At 46.1% G+C, this 22,290-nt stretch overlaps 2 protein-coding genes across 4 annotated transcripts in view; one reads left to right on the top strand and one right to left on the bottom strand.

Annotated features, from left to right (window-relative positions):
• Positions 1-8,848, top strand: part of CHTF18 (chromosome transmission fidelity factor 18) — a 61,688-nt gene extending 52,840 nt beyond the window's left edge. The window contains exons 19-22 of one of the 2 annotated variants that reach the window (XM_040441225.1): positions 2,659-2,803; positions 6,444-6,572; positions 6,811-6,862; positions 8,529-8,848. In XM_040441225.1, coding sequence (XP_040297159.1) covers positions 2,659-2,803; positions 6,444-6,572; positions 6,811-6,862; positions 8,529-8,662 — 460 coding nt within the window. In that variant the 3' untranslated portion in view covers positions 8,663-8,848. Of the gene's footprint in view, positions 1-2,658; positions 2,804-6,440; positions 6,573-6,810; positions 6,863-8,528 lie in introns of both variants that reach the window. The other variant, XM_040441223.1, reaches the window with a different exon arrangement.
• Positions 8,849-10,582: 1,734 nt separating this feature from the next.
• On the bottom strand, positions 10,583-22,007 carry GNG13 (G protein subunit gamma 13). 2 transcript variants are annotated; one of them, XM_040440728.1, is made up of 4 exons: positions 21,791-22,007; positions 13,079-13,331; positions 12,762-12,901; positions 10,583-11,222 (listed from the first exon to the last, which is right to left on the bottom strand). In XM_040440728.1, exons 3-4 carry the CDS (start codon positions 12,857-12,859, stop codon positions 11,117-11,119), a joined length of 204 nt encoding a protein of 67 aa, XP_040296662.1. In that variant the 5' UTR covers positions 12,860-12,901; positions 13,079-13,331; positions 21,791-22,007; the 3' UTR covers positions 10,583-11,116. The 2 variants fall into 2 exon arrangements, with proteins under 2 accessions (XP_040296662.1, XP_040296663.1); XM_040440729.1 differs by lacking the exon at positions 21,791-22,007 and adding an exon at positions 15,796-15,847.
• Between the last annotated feature and the right edge of the window lie 283 nt (positions 22,008-22,290).

Genomic DNA, 22,290 nt, shown 5'->3' with positions numbered 1-22,290 from the left:
TGTCAGCCATCAGCGCAAATAAAATAACTTACCGCTCCTGGACGCCGCGACTCCTCACCACCAGCGCTCTCTTTCTTCTTCCTAGTTCTTGGCTGTCAGCTGTGAAGGCCGCGCACAGTGAGGTCATATGGTGCGCATGCCCTACACTGCAGACTGCCCTGCGGAGGACCAGGAAGCGGTGAGTACAGATCCTTCACCGCTTCCCGGTCCTTCGGTACTAATGAAGCGCTTCCAAAATTAGTATTCGCCCCCCCATAAGACGCAGGGGCATTTTCCCCCCACTTTGGGGGGAAAAATGTCTTATGGGGTGAAAAATACGGGGTATTTAAAAAAAAAAAGTTTCATTTTTCCGCCCCCCGGTCTCTGCGCCCTAAGGCAGCCTCTTGGTCTGCCTGGACATGGAGGGGCTGATCTGATGGCACTGGGGGACATGGAGGGGCTGATCTGATGGCACTGGGGGACATGGAGGGGCTGATCTGATGGCACTGGGGGACATGGAGGGGCTGATCTGATGGCACTGGGGGACATGGAGGGGCTGATCTGATGGCACTGGGGGACATGGAGGGCCTGATCTGATGGCACTGGGGGACATGGAGGGGCTGATCTGATGGCACTGGGGGACATGGAGGGCCTGATCTGATGGCACTGGGGGACATGGAGGGGCGGATCTGATGGCACTGGGTGAGTGGAGCTGAAGGAAATGGGGTGGGGTAAAATCGAAAAATGAGTGCAGCTCTGGAGTATAATACAGGATGTAACTCAGGATCAGTACAGGATAAGTAATTTATGTACACAGTGACTGCACCGGCAGAATAGTGAGTGCAGCTCTGGAGTATAATACAGGATGTAACTCAGGATCAGTACAGGATAAGTAATTTATGTACACAGTGACTGCACCGGCAGAATAGTGAGTGCAGCTCTGGAGTATAATACAGGATGTAACTCAGGATCAGTACAGGATATGTAATGTATGTACACAGTGACTGCACCAGCAGAATAGTGAGTGCAGCTCTGGAGTATAATACAGGATGTAACTCAGGATCAGTACAGGATATGTAATGTATGTACACAGTGACTGCACCAGCAGAATAGTGAGTGCAGCTCTGGAGTATAATACAGGATGTAACTCAGGATCAGTACAGGATCAGTAATGTATGTACACAGTGACTGCACCAGCAGAATAGTGAGTGCAGCTCTGGAGTATAATACAGGATAAGTAATGTAATGTATGTACACAGTGACTGCACCAGCAGAATAGTGAGTGCGGCTCGGGAGTATAATAAGTAATTTAAAGGATGGTGTGCAGAGCCCTACTGACCAAAGTTGTCACTTAGATTTATTTTAATTTTTTTAAGAAACCACTACTTCCTTAGTCCTGTGAAGGTGACACTCTATTGAGCTGCATTACATCCCTTACAAAGATTGTCACCCAGCTTTTCCAGGCCCCTTAATGGCAGTTTTACCTAGGATCTAATGATGCTGGTTCTGGTGGAGCCATGATTACAGTGAAGCTGGTGAAACCCCGACGTCACCATGCTGCTCTGGTCTAGTGGGGTAGACCCGCTGTAAAGGATTCTGGGAAAGCTGTGTGAAAACCATTGGCGGAGCTGTGTCCATACTGGTTGTCCTATAGCTGTAGTTTTCAGTGGAGATTGCTTCACTTTGTCGGGTCGTTTGTCCATTTTAACATAATCCGCTAATGGTTTGTCTGTCTATTTTTCCCGTTTGGGCTGTTACCTCATTGCCTGGCAGAGGCTGATGCAGCGAGAGGCGCGGAGCTGTCACTAATCCTCAGCCGGTTACATAATCTCCCCGGGTGACTTCTCCTGGAGACCAGATTATCCTGCGCTCCTTTCTGTTGCACTTGTTATCAGCTCGTGTCTGGTATCACTTCGATGGCACATTTGTTTGCGGCAGATGGCCCTCATCTCTAAAATACTTATCATCGAGCTGCACCAAGCTCCAGCTAACACTGCAACGTTTTGTGTGCTTCACTTGAATAGACATGTAGCAGAGCTGAATCTGCATACCTGCAGTCCTAATGGATTTGATGAATCGGTGCATTGAGGCGAAGTAACAGTCAGCTCTGCTACATCTGTAAATATTATAAATACATCACCAACTCCAGTGTTGTCATCTTGCATTGTAAAGACCTAATACCCCTCATAGCTGAGGTTTTGTTACAGTTGTATCCAGTCTAGACAATCCTCTGTGAGCAAAACCATCTAGACAACTTTGGTCAATCGACGCAGTCGAACCGAGGATCGGTGATAAATGTCTGATCATTGGAGCTTTGACTGCTGGGGCCACGAGAACAGGGGTCCCCGAATACCCTTCTTGAATGGAGTGGTAGTGCGCACACTCACTGTTCCATTCTCTGTCTATGGGACTGAGCCGAGCACTGTACGGAGATCTCTGGCAGTCCTATGTGAATGAGGCGTTGTACACACCACCTCTCCATCCACACAGGCGCCAGGAAATGCCGCTCTTGTCCATGGCTTGTGTCTGGTACAGCGGCTCTGCACCATTGAACTGAATGAGGCTAAGTTGCAATACCACACCCAGCCTATGGACAAGAGTGGTGCTGTTTCTGAAAGAAAAGCAGTTTTCTTCTTTGCTCTCAAAGCCCGTCTAACTGTGACTTATTGTATCTTGCAGCAACGTGGAGGATGTCTGCAGGTTCCCAGAGCTCCCAGCCCGGAAGCAGCTCACCTACCAGGCCAAGCAGCTTATTGCCCGTGAGATAGAACTGGAGAAAATGAGACGGTCTGAGGCTTTTCAGCAAGCGAGGAATGCGAGAAAGGTAAGTGCAGGGCCACACACTGAATGGTTTTCCCCTGTGCGGGCTCCATCTAGAATTTCTAGACCCAGTATCATGTGTGCCCATAGACTGCAAATGGAGACAGCAGATTCTGTGTGCGAAGGCTAAATATGTAGTGGAAAAATCTGTAAGAGAATCAGCAGCTTAAAACAGGCCTCCTACTCATCAGTGTATTTTACCCCTTTCCCACTGTATTCTGTAAAGAAGTAGCTACAGATATTGCTTATGTGAACATAGTCTCTCACTCGGAAGCATCATGCAGGACATTATAGAGAAGTACTGAGCAGCAGTGATGTGAACAAAGCACCTAGGGTGAGATATATAAGATCCACAATTAGCTCCAGCAGTGTCTTTCTCTTAGGGCAGCTTATACCCCCCTCCATAGACTTATACGGCCATCTGTAATATGATCCTTCTGTTAGAATGATTTGTCACAGAATTCATAGAGAATATTAGCTTGGGAAAGGGCGAGCTGATATATGGAGAGCAAGACATTATTTTCTGGAAAGGTGTATCACAAAGTTTGTTATATTTACTTTTACTATTGAATTCACAAAGTTGTGTGACAATATAATCCATATCTCTGAATACACTATTAAATAGATTACAGCTGCAGTGTATCTGATGACACTCTAGCTGTACTGATCCTGAGTTACATCCAGAGCTGCACTCACTATTCTGCTGGTGCAGTCACTGTGTATGTACATTGCTTATTCTGCATTTTGCTCAGTAGCTGCACTCGCTATTCTGCAGGCTTCGGAGCTGAAATCTGCCAGTATTCCCTGCTTGTTCATTGTCTGCATAGTGCCTAGGAGGTGTTTTCTTTATACTAGGCACTGTGCAGTCATCATTTTTTAGGAAAACCTCCCCCCGTTTTATCAGAGTTTTGCTGAGCCTAGATGGCCTGTCACGTAGCCGTCACTGAGGCGTCATTGTATTTACGTGCTATTTCTGTGTGCCTCCGCTCTGGGCCAATTAACCCATTAGTATATTTTTATCTTTACACCTGGGAGCAGAACTTCCTGCAGATGTTGCTCTGGGACTTCTTAGAACATAGGACCTCAGTGATGTCAGGCCTCAGAGCTCATCAGCCTGCCATAGTGCTGCACCTACGGGCTGCAGTGGTCATTTAGTAAGGGATGGTCATGCCCATTGTCATGGGGGGGCTAAGTGGCTTCCTGGAGGATCACAGGATCAGTGCGGTGAAATCCAGCTGCACCAATACACAATAGCAGATCCTGATGGGAGCCTGTAGCATTTATCTCCCGTCTATACTGCTTGGGGTGCGTTAACGTCCACTGCCCCTAGTGGTCATTGCTGGTACGGTATAATTTTGTGTCTTCAATAACTTTGCACCCTCATTACTTGCTGATTGCACCGAACGCAGATTCAGTCCTTGGCTACCTTGTAGAAGTTGTTGTTCTCCAGTTTACCCCTGTGATTTGCCAAAGCTCCCTGAAAGTGCAGAGTGGCGTAACATGCCAGCCCCATAAGACTGGCTGTTTACACTGTATCCCAGATACCACAAGCATCATCAGTTATTCTCATTAACATCATGAGCATGCGGAGGCTGATGAAATTGCTGGAGGATTTAGGTAATCTCCTGAGACTGAAGTGTGTCATCGTGCCCTAGAGAAGTAAAATTATATTAGAAATTTGATATTGCAAGTATTAAAGAGTTCAGCTCCTGCAGATGCCATCTGGTCACATGTCAAGGGTCTTCAATGAGCCAGACATTCACTTACAGGGTAGCTGCCTAGAGGTGGCATCTGAGAGTTTTCTTCCTTCTGGATGAGAGCTGATTTGCCAGAGAGTGTGACTTGTCAGACTTTAACAGCTGAATCTCCGCAAGGAGAACCCGTGGACGTTACATTGAAAGTAATGTCACTGGGATGTGCAGGTCACATCTGACAGGGCATGGGGCTAAACGGAGCAGCTCTGTATAGAAACAGAGAAAACATGAAATCGGGTAAAAATAAATCGGAGCGCAGTACTGACTGTGTTTGAAGAGACAGCAGAGAAGAGGCTGTGCTGTCTGGGAAGGGGGCACTGGAAAAGCTGTACTGTCTGGGAGGACACTAGAGAAGAAGCTGTACTGGCTGGGAGGACACTAGAGAAGAAGCTGTACTGGCTGGGAGGACACTAGAGAAGAAGCTGTACTGGCTGGGAGGACACTAGAGAAGAAGCTGTACTGGCTGGGAGGACACTAGAGAAGAAGCTGTACTGGCTGGGAGGACACTAGAGAAGGAGCTGTACTGGCTGGGAGGACACTAGAGAAGAAGCTGTACCGGCTGGGAGGACACTAGAGAAGAAGCTGTACCGGCTGGGAGGACACTAGAGAAGAAGCTGTACCGGCTGGGAGGACACAAGAGAAGAAGCTGTACCGGCTGGGAGGACACTAGAGAAGAAGCTGTACCGGCTGGGAGGACACTAGAGAAGAAGCTGTACTGTATGGGAGGACACTAGAGAAGAAGCTGTACTGTATGGGAGGACACTAGAGAAGAAGCTGTACTGGCTGGGAGGACACTAGAGAAGAAGCTGTACTGGCTGGGAGGACACTAGAGAAGAAGCTGTACTGTATGGGAGGACACTAGAGAAGAAGCTGTACTGGCTGGGAGGACACTAGAGAAGAAGCTGTACTGGCTGGGAGGACACTAGAGAAGAAGCTGTACTGGCTGGGAGGACACTAGAGAAGAAGCTGTACTGGCTGGGAGGACACGAGAGAAGAAGCTGTACTGGCTGGGAGGACACTAGAGAAGAAGCTGTACTGGCTGGGAGGACACTAGAGAAGAAGCTGTACTGGCTGGGAGGACACTAGAGAAGAAGCTGTACTGGCTGGGAGGACACTAGAGAAGAAGCTGTACTGGCTGGGAGGACACTAGAGAAGAAGCTGTACTGGCTGGGAGGACACTAGAGAAGAAGCTGTACTGGCTGGGAGGACACTAGAGAAGAAGCTGTACTGGCTGGGAGGACACTAGAGAAGAAGCTGTACTGGCTGGGAGGACACTAGAGAAGAAGCTGTACTGGCTGGGAGGACACTAGAGAAGAAGCTGTACTGGCTGGGAGGACACTAGAGAAGAAGCTGTACTGGCTGGGAGGACACTAGAGAAGAAGCTGTACTGGCTGGGAGGACACTAGAGAAGAAGCTGTACTGGCTGGGAGGACACTAGAGAAGAAGCTGTACTGGCTGGGAGGACACTAGAGAAGAAGCTGTACTGGCTGGGAGGACACTAGAGAAGAAGCTGTACTGGCTGGGAGGACACTAGAGAAGAAGCTGTACTGGCTGGGAGGACACTAGAGAAGAAGCTGTACTGGCTGGGAGGACACTAGAGAAGAAGCTGTACTGGCTGGGAGGACACTAGAGAAGAAGCTGTACTGGCTGGGAGGACACTAGAGAAGAAGCGGCACTTGTACAGCTTCTTCTCTAAAGCCTGACCACTGGTAATTTATTTGCGGCGCCCATTGTACGAGGACTGTAGAGTTTGTGAATATTATGATGTATGTATGCGGCAGGGATGAATATTCCGCTGCTGTAACAGGTTATTTCTGAGACATTTTGCCACTGAAAGGTCCTAATTTAAGATGACGTCACTGACCCTTTTCTATGTGTTATTTGTAGCAGGACAATACCAGCAAATCAGAGGAGAAACCTGGTAAAGAGTCTGTCGTAAAACCTCCTGCCAAACCGACCACACTGAACCACGAACAGCGGCTGGAGAATATCATGAAGAAGACCACGTTTGAGGAGAAGGTAGAACCATAGATTCCAGGGGCTTCATGTGTGCACAGTGGAGGAGTCCACCCTACACCTAGATCTCAGCACCCTGCGGTGTCATGTCCTGTACAGGGGCGTCTGGGGTCGGCTCCTTCACTCTGGACAAAAGCTTGTTTTTTCAGCTTCTCCTCATTTTTTTTTTTTTATAATAAAGCAGTCATTAGGTGTAAAAGTCGTCAATACTAAAGCTATATATTTTTTTCTTTTATAACAGCCTGAAAAGGATTTCTTTGGCCGACAAATTGTCAAGAAAGTGATCTCTATAGGTAAAACTCCTTCTTCGCGGGACAGTAGCAATGACCCTCTGCACACAGCTTATAAGTCGGTCACACCTGTGTATGTGGGGGGTCTCCGCACAGCGCTTGTGGGTGGAGCTCCACTACTCTGTGCAGATAGCGTGCGCCTTCAGAGGGGATTTCTCACTTTAGAATATGCCATAAACGTCTGATAGATGCAGGTCCCACCTTCAAATGGGAAGGGTCTTGTCTCGGGACAAGTCCTCTTCAGCTTTCTCCTTGCATGACTTGCTATTGTTTCAGGCCGCCATTGTGCTTAGCAAAGCGATCTATCAAACTTTTATAAAGAGGCCCATAAAGTGCCTGACCCATCACTGAGGAGACGTCCACTTCGATCTTCCTGCGTGTACATATTTTATACACATTGATCTGGGATTTGGAGAGGATTACGAGCCTCTGTAGAGCGCGGTGCAGCTGCTGCATCTTCATACAGCGACCCCTCCCTGGTGCATTATCTGTAATATAGAGGCAGAGGAGCCAAAGACAATACTTAAAGGGGTTGGTCTCATCTGAGACATTGGTGGCATATTACTAGGACATGCTACCACTATCAGATAGGTGCAGGTTCCATCTCTCAGACCCGCACCTATCTCCAGGATGGGACCCACAAAGGGAGCGGAGAACAGCTGTGCATGCCCGGCTGCCCTCTATTCACTTCTGTAGGACTACTGGAAATAGCACAATCTCCAGCAATCCCATAAAAGTGAATGAAGCAGTGGCCATGCTTGCACAGTGCCCTCTACATTGTTTTCTATGGGACTTTGAGTGTACTCTCTCTGCTATTTTCGGAACTCCCATAGAAACGAATGGGCCCGTTCTGGAGATAGGAGCGGGTCCTGCACCTTTCTGACATTGGTGACATATGGCTAGGATATGCCATCAATATCTCAGTTGAGACAACCCCTTTAAAAGGCATTCTGTCACCAGGATTAACGATATGTAGATATTTATATGTGCCCATTAGTCTTCATGCAGTGTTTACAATGATCCCTCTGCTCTGTGTGCCTTATATTCTTATAAAAAGCGATCTTATTCATATGTAAATCACCTGTCAGGAGCCCAAGGGGTTGTCCCACGATCTCCTGGAGCGTTAATCCTGGTGACAGAATCCCTTTAAGGCTTGGGCCACCTTGGCCATTCTACTCCTAAGTCTTTGCTTTGAATTATTGATTTTATTTATTTATTTTTTCAGCCGCCTCCAACTCTATTCTGTCCAGTTTTTACTACTTTCTGTTTCTGGAAAAGCTGAATGACATCCAATATGGCTGCCTCTGAGAAGGAGAGATGGGACTGACAAATCTGCATTGATTGCATTAGGGATCATGCATTTTTTGCAGATCAGCTGTGGACCGATTTATCTCAGTGGGGCTGCAAAAGATGTGCAAGTCCGTTCCACAGTCCTGGAAAGAAATAGAACATGTCCTATTCTTGTCCATATTACAGACAAGGATATGACATTTCTGCAGGAGTAAAAAAAAAAAAAAATGGCGGCATGCACTCAGAAGGTATGTGTTCTGCAGGCTGCAAAACATGACTGTTTGCATGGGGCCTAAATACACAGGAACAGATTGGACATTGAATCTTCAGCCCCATGGTATTTGTTTTCTGTCTAATCGGTCGTCTCCATTTTCAGCAGCCAATGGCGTCCAAGAAGTCTCTGTAGAAAAGAAGATGGGGACGGCGGTGGGGAACAGCCATGTTTGGTTCCGATTTAATGAGGGAGTTTCCAACGCTGTGAGAAGGAACATTTACATCAAGGATCTGTTATGATGATCGCAGTCATGTTGAAATGGAAATTGTGTAGAGGAGACACTTTGGTGTTTTGTGCCATCAGGCGGTGACTGAACTGTTCACTGTTTTTTGCGACTTGTTCATAATGTTTATATATTGTAAGACGCTTTCTATTAAGTATGTTTTGTATTAAAATAAAAATTTAACATTTCAAGGAATGTTATTTTGCACACAGTAAGAATGTAACAGAACAAAACCTGGTAATGATGGAGAAAAATGGTAAGAGAAACCGGGGAAGGCCATAATACTGCTCCTATGTACAAGAATATAACTACTATAATACTGCTCCTATGTACAAGAATATAACTACTATAATACTGCCTCCTATGTACAAGAATATAACTACTATAATCCTGCCTCCTATGTACAGGGATATAACTACTATAATACTGCTCCTATGTACAAGAATATAACTACTATAATACTGCTCCTATGTACAAGATTATAACTACTATAATACTGCCTCCTATGTATAAGAATATAACTACTATAATACTGCCTCCTATGTATAAGAATATAACTACTATAATACTGCTCCTATGTACAAGAATATAACTACTATAATACTGCCCCCTATGTACAAGAATATAACTACTATAATACTGCCTCCTATGTATAAGAATATAACTACTATAATACTGCTCCTATGTACAAGAATATAACTACTATAATACTGCTCCTATGTACAAGAATATAACTACTATAATACTGCTCCTATGTACAAGAATATAACTACTATAATACTGCTCCTATGTACAAGAATATAACTACTATAATACTGCCTCCTATGTACAAGAATATAACTACTATAATCCTGCCTCCTATGTACAGGGATATAACTACTATAATACTGCTCCTATGTACAAGAATATAACTACTATAATACTGCTCCTATGTACAAGATTATAACTACTATAATACTGCCTCCTATGTATAAGAATATAACTACTATAATACTGCCTCCTATGTATAAGAATATAACTACTATAATACTGCTCCTATGTACAAGAATATAACTACTATAATACTGCCCCCTATGTACAAGAATATAACTACTATAATACTGCCTCCTATGTACAAGAATATAACTACTATAATCCTGCCTCCTATGTACAGGGATATAACTACTATAATACTGCTCCTATGTACAAGAATATAACTACTATAATACTGCTCCTATGTACAAGAATATAACTACTATAATACTGCTCCTATGTACAAGAATATAACTACTATAATCCTGCCTCCTATGTACAGGGATATAACTACTATAATACTGCTCCTATGTACAAGAATATAACTACTATAATACTGCTCCTATGTACAAGAATATAACTACTATAATACTGCTCCTATGTACAAGAATATAACTACTATAATACTGCTCCTATGTACAAGAATATAACTACTATAATACTGCTCCTATGTACAAGAATATAACTACTATAATACTGCTCCTATGTACAAGATTATAACTACTATAATACTGCCTCCTATGTATAAGAATATAACTACTATAATACTGCTCCTATGTACAAGAATATAACTACTATAATACTGCTCCTATGTACAAGAATATAACTACTATAATACTGCTCCTATGTACAAGAATATAACTACTATAATACTGCCCCTATGTACAAGATTATAACTACTATAATACTGCCTCCTATGTATAAGAATATAACTACTATAATACTGCCTCCTATGTATAAGAATATAACTACTATAATACTGCTCCTATGTACAAGAATATAACTACTATAATACTGCCCCCTATGTACAAGAATATAACTACTATAATACTGCTCCTATGTACAAGAATATAACTACTATAATACTGCCTCCCATGTACAAAATGACACCAGTGACAGTGAAGGAAAAATGCACCAAGTTTTTATTAGATATGAATTTTCTATTCATTTTCAGAATATCTGTTTATTTTTGGACAGAAAAATACAAAGTGGGTTTAGGGGGGCTGTGGGGTCTCCCCTGATTTTCTATAAATTACAATTAACCTGAAAAGCATAGTGTTTTATATAGTGCATAATCTGTCAGGTACAGCCACACCAGGGCCTCGAAGCCTTCCATGCTCACTACTGCACCGTGCAGGACAAGCCTGTGTTATTGCCGTCATACAGATGTGACAAGCAACTATAGCCGCCCCTCGGTGAGGACAGAAGAACCTATCACTAAACTAAAGTAGAAGGCATTCTCACGCTTCAACTGTGTAAAGCGGAAAGTATAATGGGTACTTGTCGTCATCCTTCTATCTACTGGTCATGGGGAAATGGAGAATTCCGGGTCTGCGGGCAGCTAGGACCACCTCAGCGCAGTCATTCAGGCCTGATCAGCTTCCAATCTGCACCCTATATTCAGTATTGGTTACATTCAGAGAAGATTGGGTGGGGGGCAGTTCCTGGTGTCAGAGCCTCACAGGATACTGCACTTTCCTCTCTCCACCCATGGGTTATTCTTCATCAATTCGGGGTTCAGGAACGGGTCATTGGGCACCCCCTCTTCTATCCACTTCAGTATCCTTTATAAAAAATAAAAAAAAAAGATATAAATTACCAAAATGTGTCCAAACCTAAATCATCAGTTCCATGTCTTTTTATTGCACTTCATATTGGCTAGAAGGGAGTGTGTGAACAAGCAGAGCTGCAGTGTAAAGAATGGGCAAGAGACAGAGTTGCAGCCTTGGAGATCAGACAGGAAGTCACTTTCAGACTACCATTATACGGTGCAGCCTACTTTCAGGGACTGATCAGTACCATTGCAGTAAATAAATAACCAGAGGAAGGGAGCAATATGCTTTTAGCCACCAGGTGGCGATGTTACATCAGGCTAATATCTTTCAGGCATCCAAGCATTAGAAAGGGATATGGAATCTCAAACTGCACCGCCCTTGTAAGGGTCCATTCACACGTCTGCAATTGTCCGGACACATTCATTTTCAATGGGGCCGGAAAAGTGCTGTGCGGATCCGTACTTCCGTTCCGCAAAAAAAAATAGAAAAAGCTTTCTATGAGAGTGCCGGCGATGTGCAGTCCGCAAAATTTCAGAACGCACATTGCCGGTGTCAGTGTTTTGTGGATCCGCAAAACACATATGGACGTGTGAATGGACCTTAAACCAATCTGCCCCGTGTCCTGCTGCTGTGGGATTCTGACCCCCCCTCCTTATGAGACACATTAACCATTTTGTGACCAGTACTCTCACAAGCCGCCTGCACCGAGCTGTGAATTAGTCTATTGACCTGTTCGGGTTTTTCCATTAGTAACGAGCTTCCTTTTAATTACCGCTCTTCACAGTCTAATTAGGAAACCTGCTGCAAATGGCTTAATTACCTAGAAGGTGAGAGGAGATTTCAGCCTGAGATGTAACCTGTAGCCCTCCTCACATCAATACACAGTGCAGTCCTCTCACCTAACATACTCTGTGCTGCTGTGCTATGAGCCCATCCTCCACCTCACATGTTAACATCTCCCCTGTCTGTAATAATATCACATGTGTGGACTGGTCATTGCCCCGCACTCAACTGCTTAGACTAGGTCATGAAATACTCTGTGCTGCTGGACGACCCCCGTCACCTTATCTAGGACCCTATTCTCATCCTTAACATCACATGTGTGGACTGGTCACTTCCCCCATTAGACCATGTCATGAAATACTCTGTGCTGCTGGGAACTGTCAGGGACTCTCTGATTCATCATATAAGTGATCTAATTTTCCAATACACTTTCTGTATCGATTCCTCCTGTTTTTCCAGATCTTTGCTTGCTGTCATCCAATAGCAGTTCTTTACTATGACCCCCCCTATGCCTAAAGCTGGTGTAAAAATCTTTAAAAACTTTTAAAATGCCATTGTGCCTAGGCCCAAGTGCTGACCAATTTCTGAAAAGGGGAAGTGGGCGGCTCATTTATCATTTTCTGGCCTACGTGATGGTGTAGATTTCAATCTAGATGGACACATCTCTGCTATCTACGGTAACAAGCTGTGGAGCTACTAACCTGCTGCACCAGTTCCTAAAAATCTGCTTTGGTGCCCATTGACTCTACCCCGAGCTGTACTCACTCAGGTATGGACTTGGAAGACATCTCTCTCTTATAGGCCAGCTGGTATTTCAAACTTTCCACCTCCTTCTTCATCTGGGGAACGTCCATTTCATCCATGGCTGCTGATTTACAGTGGAAGACCTCGCGGAGGAGAATGTGCTAGAACAGAAGCAGAACATACAGAGATTAGACTTTCCTCCAGTCCCAGCCATACAGTGGTCTTCTACCTGGATCCTCCTTTTAGTCTAGCGCCCTCTGCCTCCCCCATTGGGTATGACATTGCCTAGTACACATAGATTAGCAGTGGTATCATCTCTTCATCGACGAGCCTCTTACCTGCTGCTAGACACCAGACTTTGGATAGAGGCGATGATATTGTAGCCGCTTATCTCCCACTGCTTATGTCTTGCTTTGCATGTACGTCCCCGCACAAGTCAAACCAGGCACCGACCGGATTTGAATGCGATTTGAATGTTCCAATGGGCGTCTTATGAAGAAGGTAAAGCGAGGAAGGTCTTTTAAAGTAGCAGTCGAAGGCGGCCCTAATTGGCATGTAGGGCAGGTGTCTCTCTGTGGCCCATATGAGAGCCTAAGGGGGACATAAAGTAGGACAAAGTGAAGATTACTTTCCTTCTATAAATTCTTCATGACAACCTAAGTGCTAGACATCAAGAAACCATAATCCTGTTATGTTCTATACATAGAACACTACAACCCCTAACATGCACATAATACAATTCTAGCTAGAAGGCAAGAACAAAAGTGCCTCCCGCTGCTGGGAACCCAAATAAAATAAAGGAACGCAACAACGGGCATCGGGATGAGCGCATCGATTCTGATAAATCGATTAATCTCAATTAGCAGGAGATTGTCACCTGCGAGGGGCTGTCCCCCACAAGTAAAGAAGCGCCCACCTGGCCGACATCTAGGCTGATCCCGGCAATCTGGGCCCTGTGCAGGTCATATTCAGCTTTGGGAGCAATGACAGACCGCGCATGCGCAGTTACTACTTCCAAAGCCAAATTTGAGCTTTGGTGTAGCGCATGAGGCCCCAGATTGTCAGGGTCAGCTTAGATATCCCGCCCTGATAATCAACAGGCAGGTGGGCGCTTCCTCACCTGTGAGGACAGTCCCTCGCAGGTGATAAGCTCCTGCTAACGAGATGAATCATCCCTAAACAGGAAGAACTGATGGAGGATCATCGGAGGTTCTCAGACTCTGCTCAGAAGCTGTGTCCCTCCTGCTCCGGGGGACCAGGCCTGTTACATACATGGAATATTGGGGGAAAACAACCAGGTTCATGGGGCGCGAATGACAATAGTAGTTTATAAAAATGGTTGAAACATACAGATGAAGATGTGCAGCGGGCTTCAATGCATTCGGCTTTCTTCCTCAGGCACATGAAAGATGAAGAAAGATGTGCCCGAGGAGGAAAAAAAAGAAGAAAGATGTGCCCGGGGAGAAAGTAACTCAACACTGTTGCACGACAACCATTGTACTCAGCGCCCCCATGAACCTGCATTTATCCAATATCTCATACATAATACAATTCTATTATGCTCTATACAAAGAACACTACAACCCCCAACATGACCATAATATTCTATTATCCTCTAAATGTAGACTACAACCCCCAACATGACCATAATGCAGTTCTATTATCCTTTATACACATTAAAGGGTTTCTGTCACCCCACAAAACTCTTTTTTTTTTTTGGATAGTTAGATTCCTTATAGGGCGATATAGGAGAATCTAATAGTCTTACTTGCTTTCATGCGGCCGATTCTTTAGAAAACGAAGTTTTATAATATGTAAATCAGGGCTCTACCAGCAAGTAGGGCGTCTACTTGCTGGTAGCCGCAGCAGAAAACCGCCCCCTCGCCGTGTTGATTGACAGGGCCAGCCGTGATCTCCTCCTCCGGCCGGCCCTGTCAGTATTTCAAAAATCGCGCGCCTCTGGTCATTCGGCGCAGGCGCTCTGAGATGAGGAGGCTCGTCTCCTCAGTGCGCCTGCGCCGATGACATCACCGAAAGAGAAGACGTCATCGGCGCAGGCGCACTGAGGGAGTGCTGAGGAGACGAGCCTCCTCATCTCAGAGCGCCTGCGCCGAATGACCAGAGGCGCGCGATTTTTGAAATACTGACAGGGCCGGCCGGAGAAGGAGATCACGGCTGGCCCTGTCAATCAACACGGCGAGGGGGCGGATTGCTGCTGCAGCTACCAGCAAGTAGACGCCCTACTTGCTGGTAGAGCCCTGATTTACATATTATAAAACTTCGTTTTCTAAAGAATCGGCCGCATGAAAGTAAGTAAGACTATTATATTCTCCTATATCGCCCTATAAGGAATCTAACTATCCAAAAAAAAAAAAAAGAGTTTTGTGGGGTGACAGAAACCCTTTAAGCCTCATTCACACGTCTTAAATCCGTGAGAAGGCGGTCAGTGATGCAACCAGGAAGATGTCCGTGAAGGATCCGTGTGCGTTCCATGTGTCGTCCATACATCACGGATACTCTGCAGCCGAAAAATCATCTCTTCCTAATTATCCATGAAACATGGATGGCATCCGTGTGGTATCTGTGGTTTTTTACAGACCGATAGACTATAATGGGCGTGATGGATCAGCATGCATCCACGCTAATACCACAGACCTGAATGGGGACATGTGCAGAGAACACGTACGTGGAACACTGCTGTGTGAATGAGGCTTAACACTACAACCCCCAACATGACCATAATACAGTTCTATTAACCTCTGTACACAGAGAACTATAATATTATACCCTATACATAGTACATGACATTGTATGTGATGATGGGGGTGGTAGTCTCTGGCTGGCGGATTAAACACACCAGTCGGAGACATCTGTTGGCTCCACGACGGGCACAGCATCAAACAAAGCTGGAGCAGATGGAGGCTGGGTGTTGTGCTCTGCTGGTATTTTCACACAAACACGATGAGGATGATTTTTTGGAGGGAGATCTTGTACATTAGGATTAGTGCTTCCTGACTGCGTCCCAAACCAACCCCCCACCACCGTGACCCCTGACCTCTCCGATGAAACACTAGTCTAATCATTAGTGCGTAGACCAGTGATCTCCAGGACTACAACTCCCAGCATTCATGTGAAAGTGACATACAAGTCCCAGTCAGCACCGAGGTTTAAAGCGAAGCTCGTTATGTAAACGTCTGCATAATAAGTTTTCGGTTTCAGCTCACCATTTTCAAAATCCGCTTGCTGTCAGGGAATGGGACATTTAAATCCAGTGACTGAAAATCTGTACAGTTGTAGGTTTTTAATAGCTGTCTCCACAACAGGACAAAGCTCTCTCTTCTGCTGATAGTTTGTTACAATGTATCAGTACCTCGGCCAAGGGTTACATTAGAATGTCTTATATACAAATTGTAGCAAACCCTCAGCTGTGAATTGATAGGTACTGTGCGTACAGATTTTGAGTCTGGCCATTAACAAGAATGTTCTCCTTCATTGACAGCAACAGATCTCGAAAATGGTAAATTTGCTAATTATTCTTGATGAGAAAACGACCATTTTGTGCGCACAGCTCATCTGCAGACCTGTGTTACCATAGTAACCGACTACAAGCAAACCCTTGTGTAGTCTGATCGTGCGGCCATGTGTTACTGATGATGGACAAGATAGTAGACATGACTGAAGGATCAGACTACACAAGGGTTTGTAGTCTGTAACCATGGAAACACAAATCTGTATAGAAGCTTCAAACATTGCGGAACTTTTTATGTGGGTCAGAATCTTTTTTTCCTGCTTCCCTTCCCACAGCTTTAGATAAAGGGGCGTATAGTGCCCGCTGCTGTGCCCCGGTATCCTCAGTCTCTTGTCGATACTTGTTGACAATGCCATGAGTGACCTCGCTATGGAGGAAGCATGGCCGTCACAGGCAGCAATTTAAAGGGGTTCTCCGGGAAGGATTAAAATGGCTGCCAGCATCCTGTCCTAGAATGTGAGCAAGACTGGTTGCCGCCACTTGCCCACTGGGGCTGAGCAGGTGGGCGTTCACTACACACGACGCTCTGACACTTGCGTATTGGTGAATGTTCCTGTCAGGCTGCTCAGCCATGACGGCATATCATAGGCAGGATCGCATCACTACCATCTGTTGTAGAGCAGCGCAGCGTGTAGTAAGGCCACGCCCCTCACCCGCTAGGCGGCTCTGCAAGTGGAGGCAACCAGTCCTGCTCACATTCTAGGACAAGCTGCTGGCCGTCATTTTAAGTCACAGCCATTTTAAGAACCCTCTTAAAGACCAGAGAGACCCAGGAATACATAAAGATTGATAACGCGAGTATACTCCACATTTCATTCTGTTAGTGATTTAGGCAGCTAATTAGAAAATCCTGAATACTATTTTAAAGATAACATTTTTTTTCTCCCTGAAGCCACCACTAGGGGGAGCCGAGGAGCTTACTGCATAGAGTTCAATGGGAACTGCATAAATCCTTATGCAATTAGCTCCCTCTAGTGGTGGCCACAGGTAGACAGAAATGGTATCATTTAAATGAAGCCTTTCTCATCGTTATCATTACAGCCCTAGAGAGAGAGGTGTGAAACGCATTCATAACCTACCTATATTTATATGGAGTAATGTCTAATTAGTAAGGAAATGAAGCTTTATCAAATATGCAAATTAGACTGCAGTGGGCGGTGCTGACTGTTGCCTCTCCTGTCTTCTCTGCTGATATCACCCTCTCAACTCAGCTCTTGTACATGTGCAGTACATCAAAGCTGATGGCCACAGGCTGAGGGGGGGGGGGGTTTACTGCGCATGTGCTGTCCTGCAACTGCATGGTACATGCACAAGATGTCAGCTCCGGAGAGAGTGACATTTGACAGCAAAGAGGGTGTCAATCAAGGAAAAGGGGGTGGTGCTTGACACAACTGCCGCCGCCCACTTGCTGTCCAATTTTCATATTGCATAAAACTTCATTTTCTCTCTAATTAGACCTCGCTCCACATCAATGAAGGCATTTCTGGAAACAAATTCCCTCTAACTATGGCTGTGCAGGGGATTTTGGAGCTCTGTAACAGCACATTAGAAAGATACATTAAAGGGGTAGATCACCCTTGAGGACCTTTTCTGCAGACCGCCCCTTTCCGAGCGTGGCCAGACCTGCAGTGGGAACCATACTTATCGGATGCCTGTCCCTCGGGCCCAGCGGGTCTTCCCGTGCCAATATCCAGTTTGGCCGCTGCAGCGATGACGTGTCATGATACATAGGTGTCCAGTCACCGCTGCAGCCAGTCATTGGCTGCAGAGGGCATGTGACCCACATTAAATCATATGTTGACACGGGGAGGCCTGAGACCTGCGATGCCCGACAATGCAGTTGGAACCCAGGGGCAGGGATCAGGTACGAGTCCCACCACACTGAGAAGTCCGCTGATTGTGCCCCCCAGGAATGAACAACGCTATGGGGGTAACAGGCGGGGGCTGGAACTGTTACTGGACTCCATTTATACTGGACAGAAAAAGGAAAAGCTGAGGGGGGGGGGGGGGGTAAACATGGGGTGAAGAAGCCAGGGCCCCCAAAAAATTTAGAGGTACATCTGTTGTCCACGTTATGGCGCAGGCGTCCGGTCTGTGTGGGGAGTGACACATGGTCCAGGCCTCAGCGATTGGACATATGGGCTGGGCAGAGTGTATGATCCCAGGGCCCCGGCCTCGTCTGTTTATCGACTGCGTCCAGCCACTAATGCATCACATTAACACAATGCAAATTCTGCTGAAAGGCTCCATCTGTCCGCCCGCCGCCCCCTCCCCAGTGCCCGCTACGTATTTGTATATTGGATGTAGACATTGTCCCTGCAGGTTCTTACAAGCCACCGACATGGTATTGACACAGGGAGCAACAGGCAGGTGCTTTTAACCCCGTCCCTGCCGCTGAGGGCGGACATTTTTAAAATTTAAGAGGGCACCAATCAAAAGATCCTCAAGATATACAAACCACTGCCTTATCACCCAGCTTTCCTAGAGTCCTCCCCTCGCAGGGGCGCCTTTATACACGGCAAATTTTGTAGCAAAAATTTCCGTGATTGAAAATCTGTTCCATTCCCCCGATGGGGCTTGCAGAAATCCAAGCGCTTGCCGCCCCATTCAAATGAAGGGAACTGATTTTAGTCGCAGAATTTCCTGCCACAAGATCTACCACGTGTGAAGGCGCCTTAATTCCGCTATATATCCTCATTTAATGTTTCTCACAGCTGAGGGTTTGCTGCAAAATGTATCCAGTCTACACTGTAGTCAGGTAAGGGTAAGTTCACATCTCTGTTTGGTAAATCCGGTAGAGGAGCGGCCAACTGGAGTTACCGTATCTGGAAAAGCCGGGCGCCACCAGATTCCCATTCACTATAGTGGGGTCCAGCATTACAGTGAATGGGGACCCGGCGGTGCCCGGCTATGGTAACTCCGAGAGTACAGCGCTCCGTTATCTCCGGCGCTCCCATAGAAATGAATGGAGTAGTGGTGCGCATTTCCGTCCGGCCACTCCTTCCGTTTCAAGGGAGGGAAGGTACGGGGTCCCCGTTCTCGTGATCAGTGGGAGTCCCACCAATCTAATAGTTATCCCCTATCCTGCGGATACAGGATAACTTTCTCTAGCCGGAATACCCCTTTAAATGTGAGAAACTAATCAGCACAGGAGAGAGGGATTGTCTAGACTGGATGCAAATGTAACAAACCCCCAGCTGTGAGCAGTATTCAGCCTCAAGAATGTCCCCATTTACTGGCAGCAAGAGATCTTGCAAACGGTGAGGAATTGGAACACAAAGCCTATTAGTGGGCATTCACACGACCATGTCGGATTTGCGGATCCGCAAAACATGGATACCGGTCGCGTGCATTATGCAGTTTGCAGAACGCCCCGCCATCGGACAAGACATGGACATGTTCTATGTTATTTGTGGGGCCACAAAATGGACATACGGATGCACAGGGTGCGCTGTCTGCATCTTTTGCGACCCCATTGAAATGAATGGGTCCGCATCCGATCAGCAAAAAAATGCGGATCAAAAATACGAAATACGGTTGTGTGAATGCCGCCTTAGTAAGTTGCAGAACTTTACATTAAGCTTTACAGAAATCTGTACGAGTCCTTTAATTTCCCATAATGCAAGAAAGCCAGGATCTTCTCTCTGCCCATGAATTATTTCTCAGGGAGATTTTAATAGACGCCGTTTTCCTCTCAGCGACTGAAATCAGAGCCGAGATTAGAAAATTGCACCTAATTACAGGAAGAAGATCACCTAATAGCGCCAAGATAGCCGGGGGGAGGCGGGGGGCCTGGGGCGGAGGCTCGATACCATCTGAATCCACGTGATCTATATTCTACACAAAGGTCCTCAGGTGGGAGATGACCCCAGGCCCGAGAGGGTCTTACCCATAAGGAATTCCTTGCATTGAGACCACGGTGGCGTGACGTTACCCCTCCCCCATAGAAGTCGATGGTCAGCGATCCACAGTATCGCAACCCTGCGTGGAGAAAAGTTGCGCGATTCGTGATCGGGTGGGAGTTGTATCCTTTATTGGAGACCAGTGAACAGACAGCTCCCGGTTATGAGCCCTATCGTACAGGGGAGGGGGGTCTCTGGTTGGGGGTCTCAGCTCTAGAAGACCTCACAGGCAGATTTATATTACCCGCCAGCAGCGGGGGCTCCTTCAAGATACCAACCGGTAAGAATAGCGGCATTTTACCAGCAGAGCTGACAATCTAGAGCAGGCATGCTCAACCTGCGGCCCTCCAGCTGTTGCAAAACGACAACTCCCGGCATTCCCAGTCTACAGCTATCAGCCTGCAGCAGGGCATGGTGGGAGTTGTAGTTTTGCAACAGCTGGAGGGCCGCAGGTTGAGCATCTCTGATCTAGAGGAACTATACAAAAACAGAAAGGGGGGAGGGGGGCATTTAATCTCTCTTCACACTATGGGACCCTCTGGCCTTACACTTTCTGGGGCCAGGAGGGCACCAAACACTGGAGACCACCTCCGCTTTATCAGGGTTCTGGATGACATCATCAGGAGAATACAAATGATGTCATCATCTCGGCAAAAACAAAAAAGATGGTGCACTGCATCAGAGTCAGGAACTTTCATCCGTAGATTTATTAGCCTAGCGGCGGGTACGGGATAGAACGGGGGATCTCCGCCAAAGACAGATCCGTCCAGTGCCAAAAAATGTGCACAGATGTAGCAGGGCTGAAGCAGTCATTTAGCTTTTAGGCTTATCTGAAGTCCTATGTAAAATCACCGTAAGCCTTTCTAATTGACCATCTCAGCTCTGCTGCACCTGCGCATGTTGGGGATCCGAGACACAGGGTGTAAATGTCATATTACATACAGTATATGTTATAACACATAGGGCCTATATATACACCCTAGGGGCTCATTCGCTTTTGGGACAAATTTTTATAGTAATGGATTGACCCTCTCATTGTGATTCTGGGTGACTTGAGACCCCAAGCAGAAAATACAAACTCCTTACTGCTGTTCCGGGCCAAAGCCCTCATTATTATGATCGGTCATGACATTATATGCACAGTCATGTATGATGCAGCATATCTAGAACATGCCAAAATATACGCTCTCCTCCTCCCAGCCCTTGTTATTAATATTGAGAGGCCTATAGGTGTGTGTCATATGGATTATACCATAATAAAAACAAACTCAGCTCTGCTACAACTCGCTGCAAAACTCCTGCAGTTTTTTTTCTGTGCTGCAGTTGCGAGCAAGTAGCCACGGTGCTCAATAAAGTAAAACGACAAATTCAGCTCTGCTACCTCCTTACATAGTGAAATACAGGATAAGAGTACATGAACCAAGAAAGATGAAGCCACATGAATCCCCCCACGACACCGGTAATCGATGCGTCTAACAATTTAGTCCCTGAAAATAGATCCCCCCCCCCCCAAATATTATAGGCAGGCAGAAGCTCGCAGTGGTCATTAACCCCCTGAGTGCTGAGTGCTGAGCTTACACATGTAAAATATTCCAAAAATAGCCAGGAAGATTCCTTACCTGATCCTGCAGAACGGTCTGGAAGATGCAGCAGAATCTGGAGCTGGGAAGTGTCTTCTTCTGCTGGAGCCTGGCACTGGCCTTTATACAGACGGGATCCTGCTAAACCTGCCCAGAATGTAATCTGTTAATGTAGCAGCAATCCAGCTGCAGCAGAGGGGGGATTAATATCAGTGATGGCCTTTTATTTCTGGGGATGGGATAGGAGCCGCCGGGATCTGCCGTCTCCTCATCACTTACTATACTCTCTGCTTTAAGTATCAGGGAAGAAGAGAAAAAAAAAATAAAAATCAGGGTTGGCCTCAGATGGACTCATTAGTCACCCGGTGTATTTGTACCATTTTATTGCTGGCGGATGCTAATGACATCCAGTGTTCGGCTGCCATAGATACCTGTCCGGGGGATTCTGCTTTAATTGCTTCCCTAAGGAAAAGCAGCTGATGGCCGAGTCTTGTGCGTTTTGGATAAAGCGGTCGTCGTCACCAGGAGAAGACAAAGAA

This window comes from Bufo bufo, chromosome 7, assembly GCF_905171765.1.
Source record: "Bufo bufo chromosome 7, aBufBuf1.1, whole genome shotgun sequence".
Classification (NCBI taxonomy): Eukaryota; Metazoa; Chordata; class Amphibia; order Anura; family Bufonidae; genus Bufo; species Bufo bufo.
Note: the sequence above shows the minus strand (reverse complement) of the source record. Positions and strands in the feature narration are given on the sequence as shown.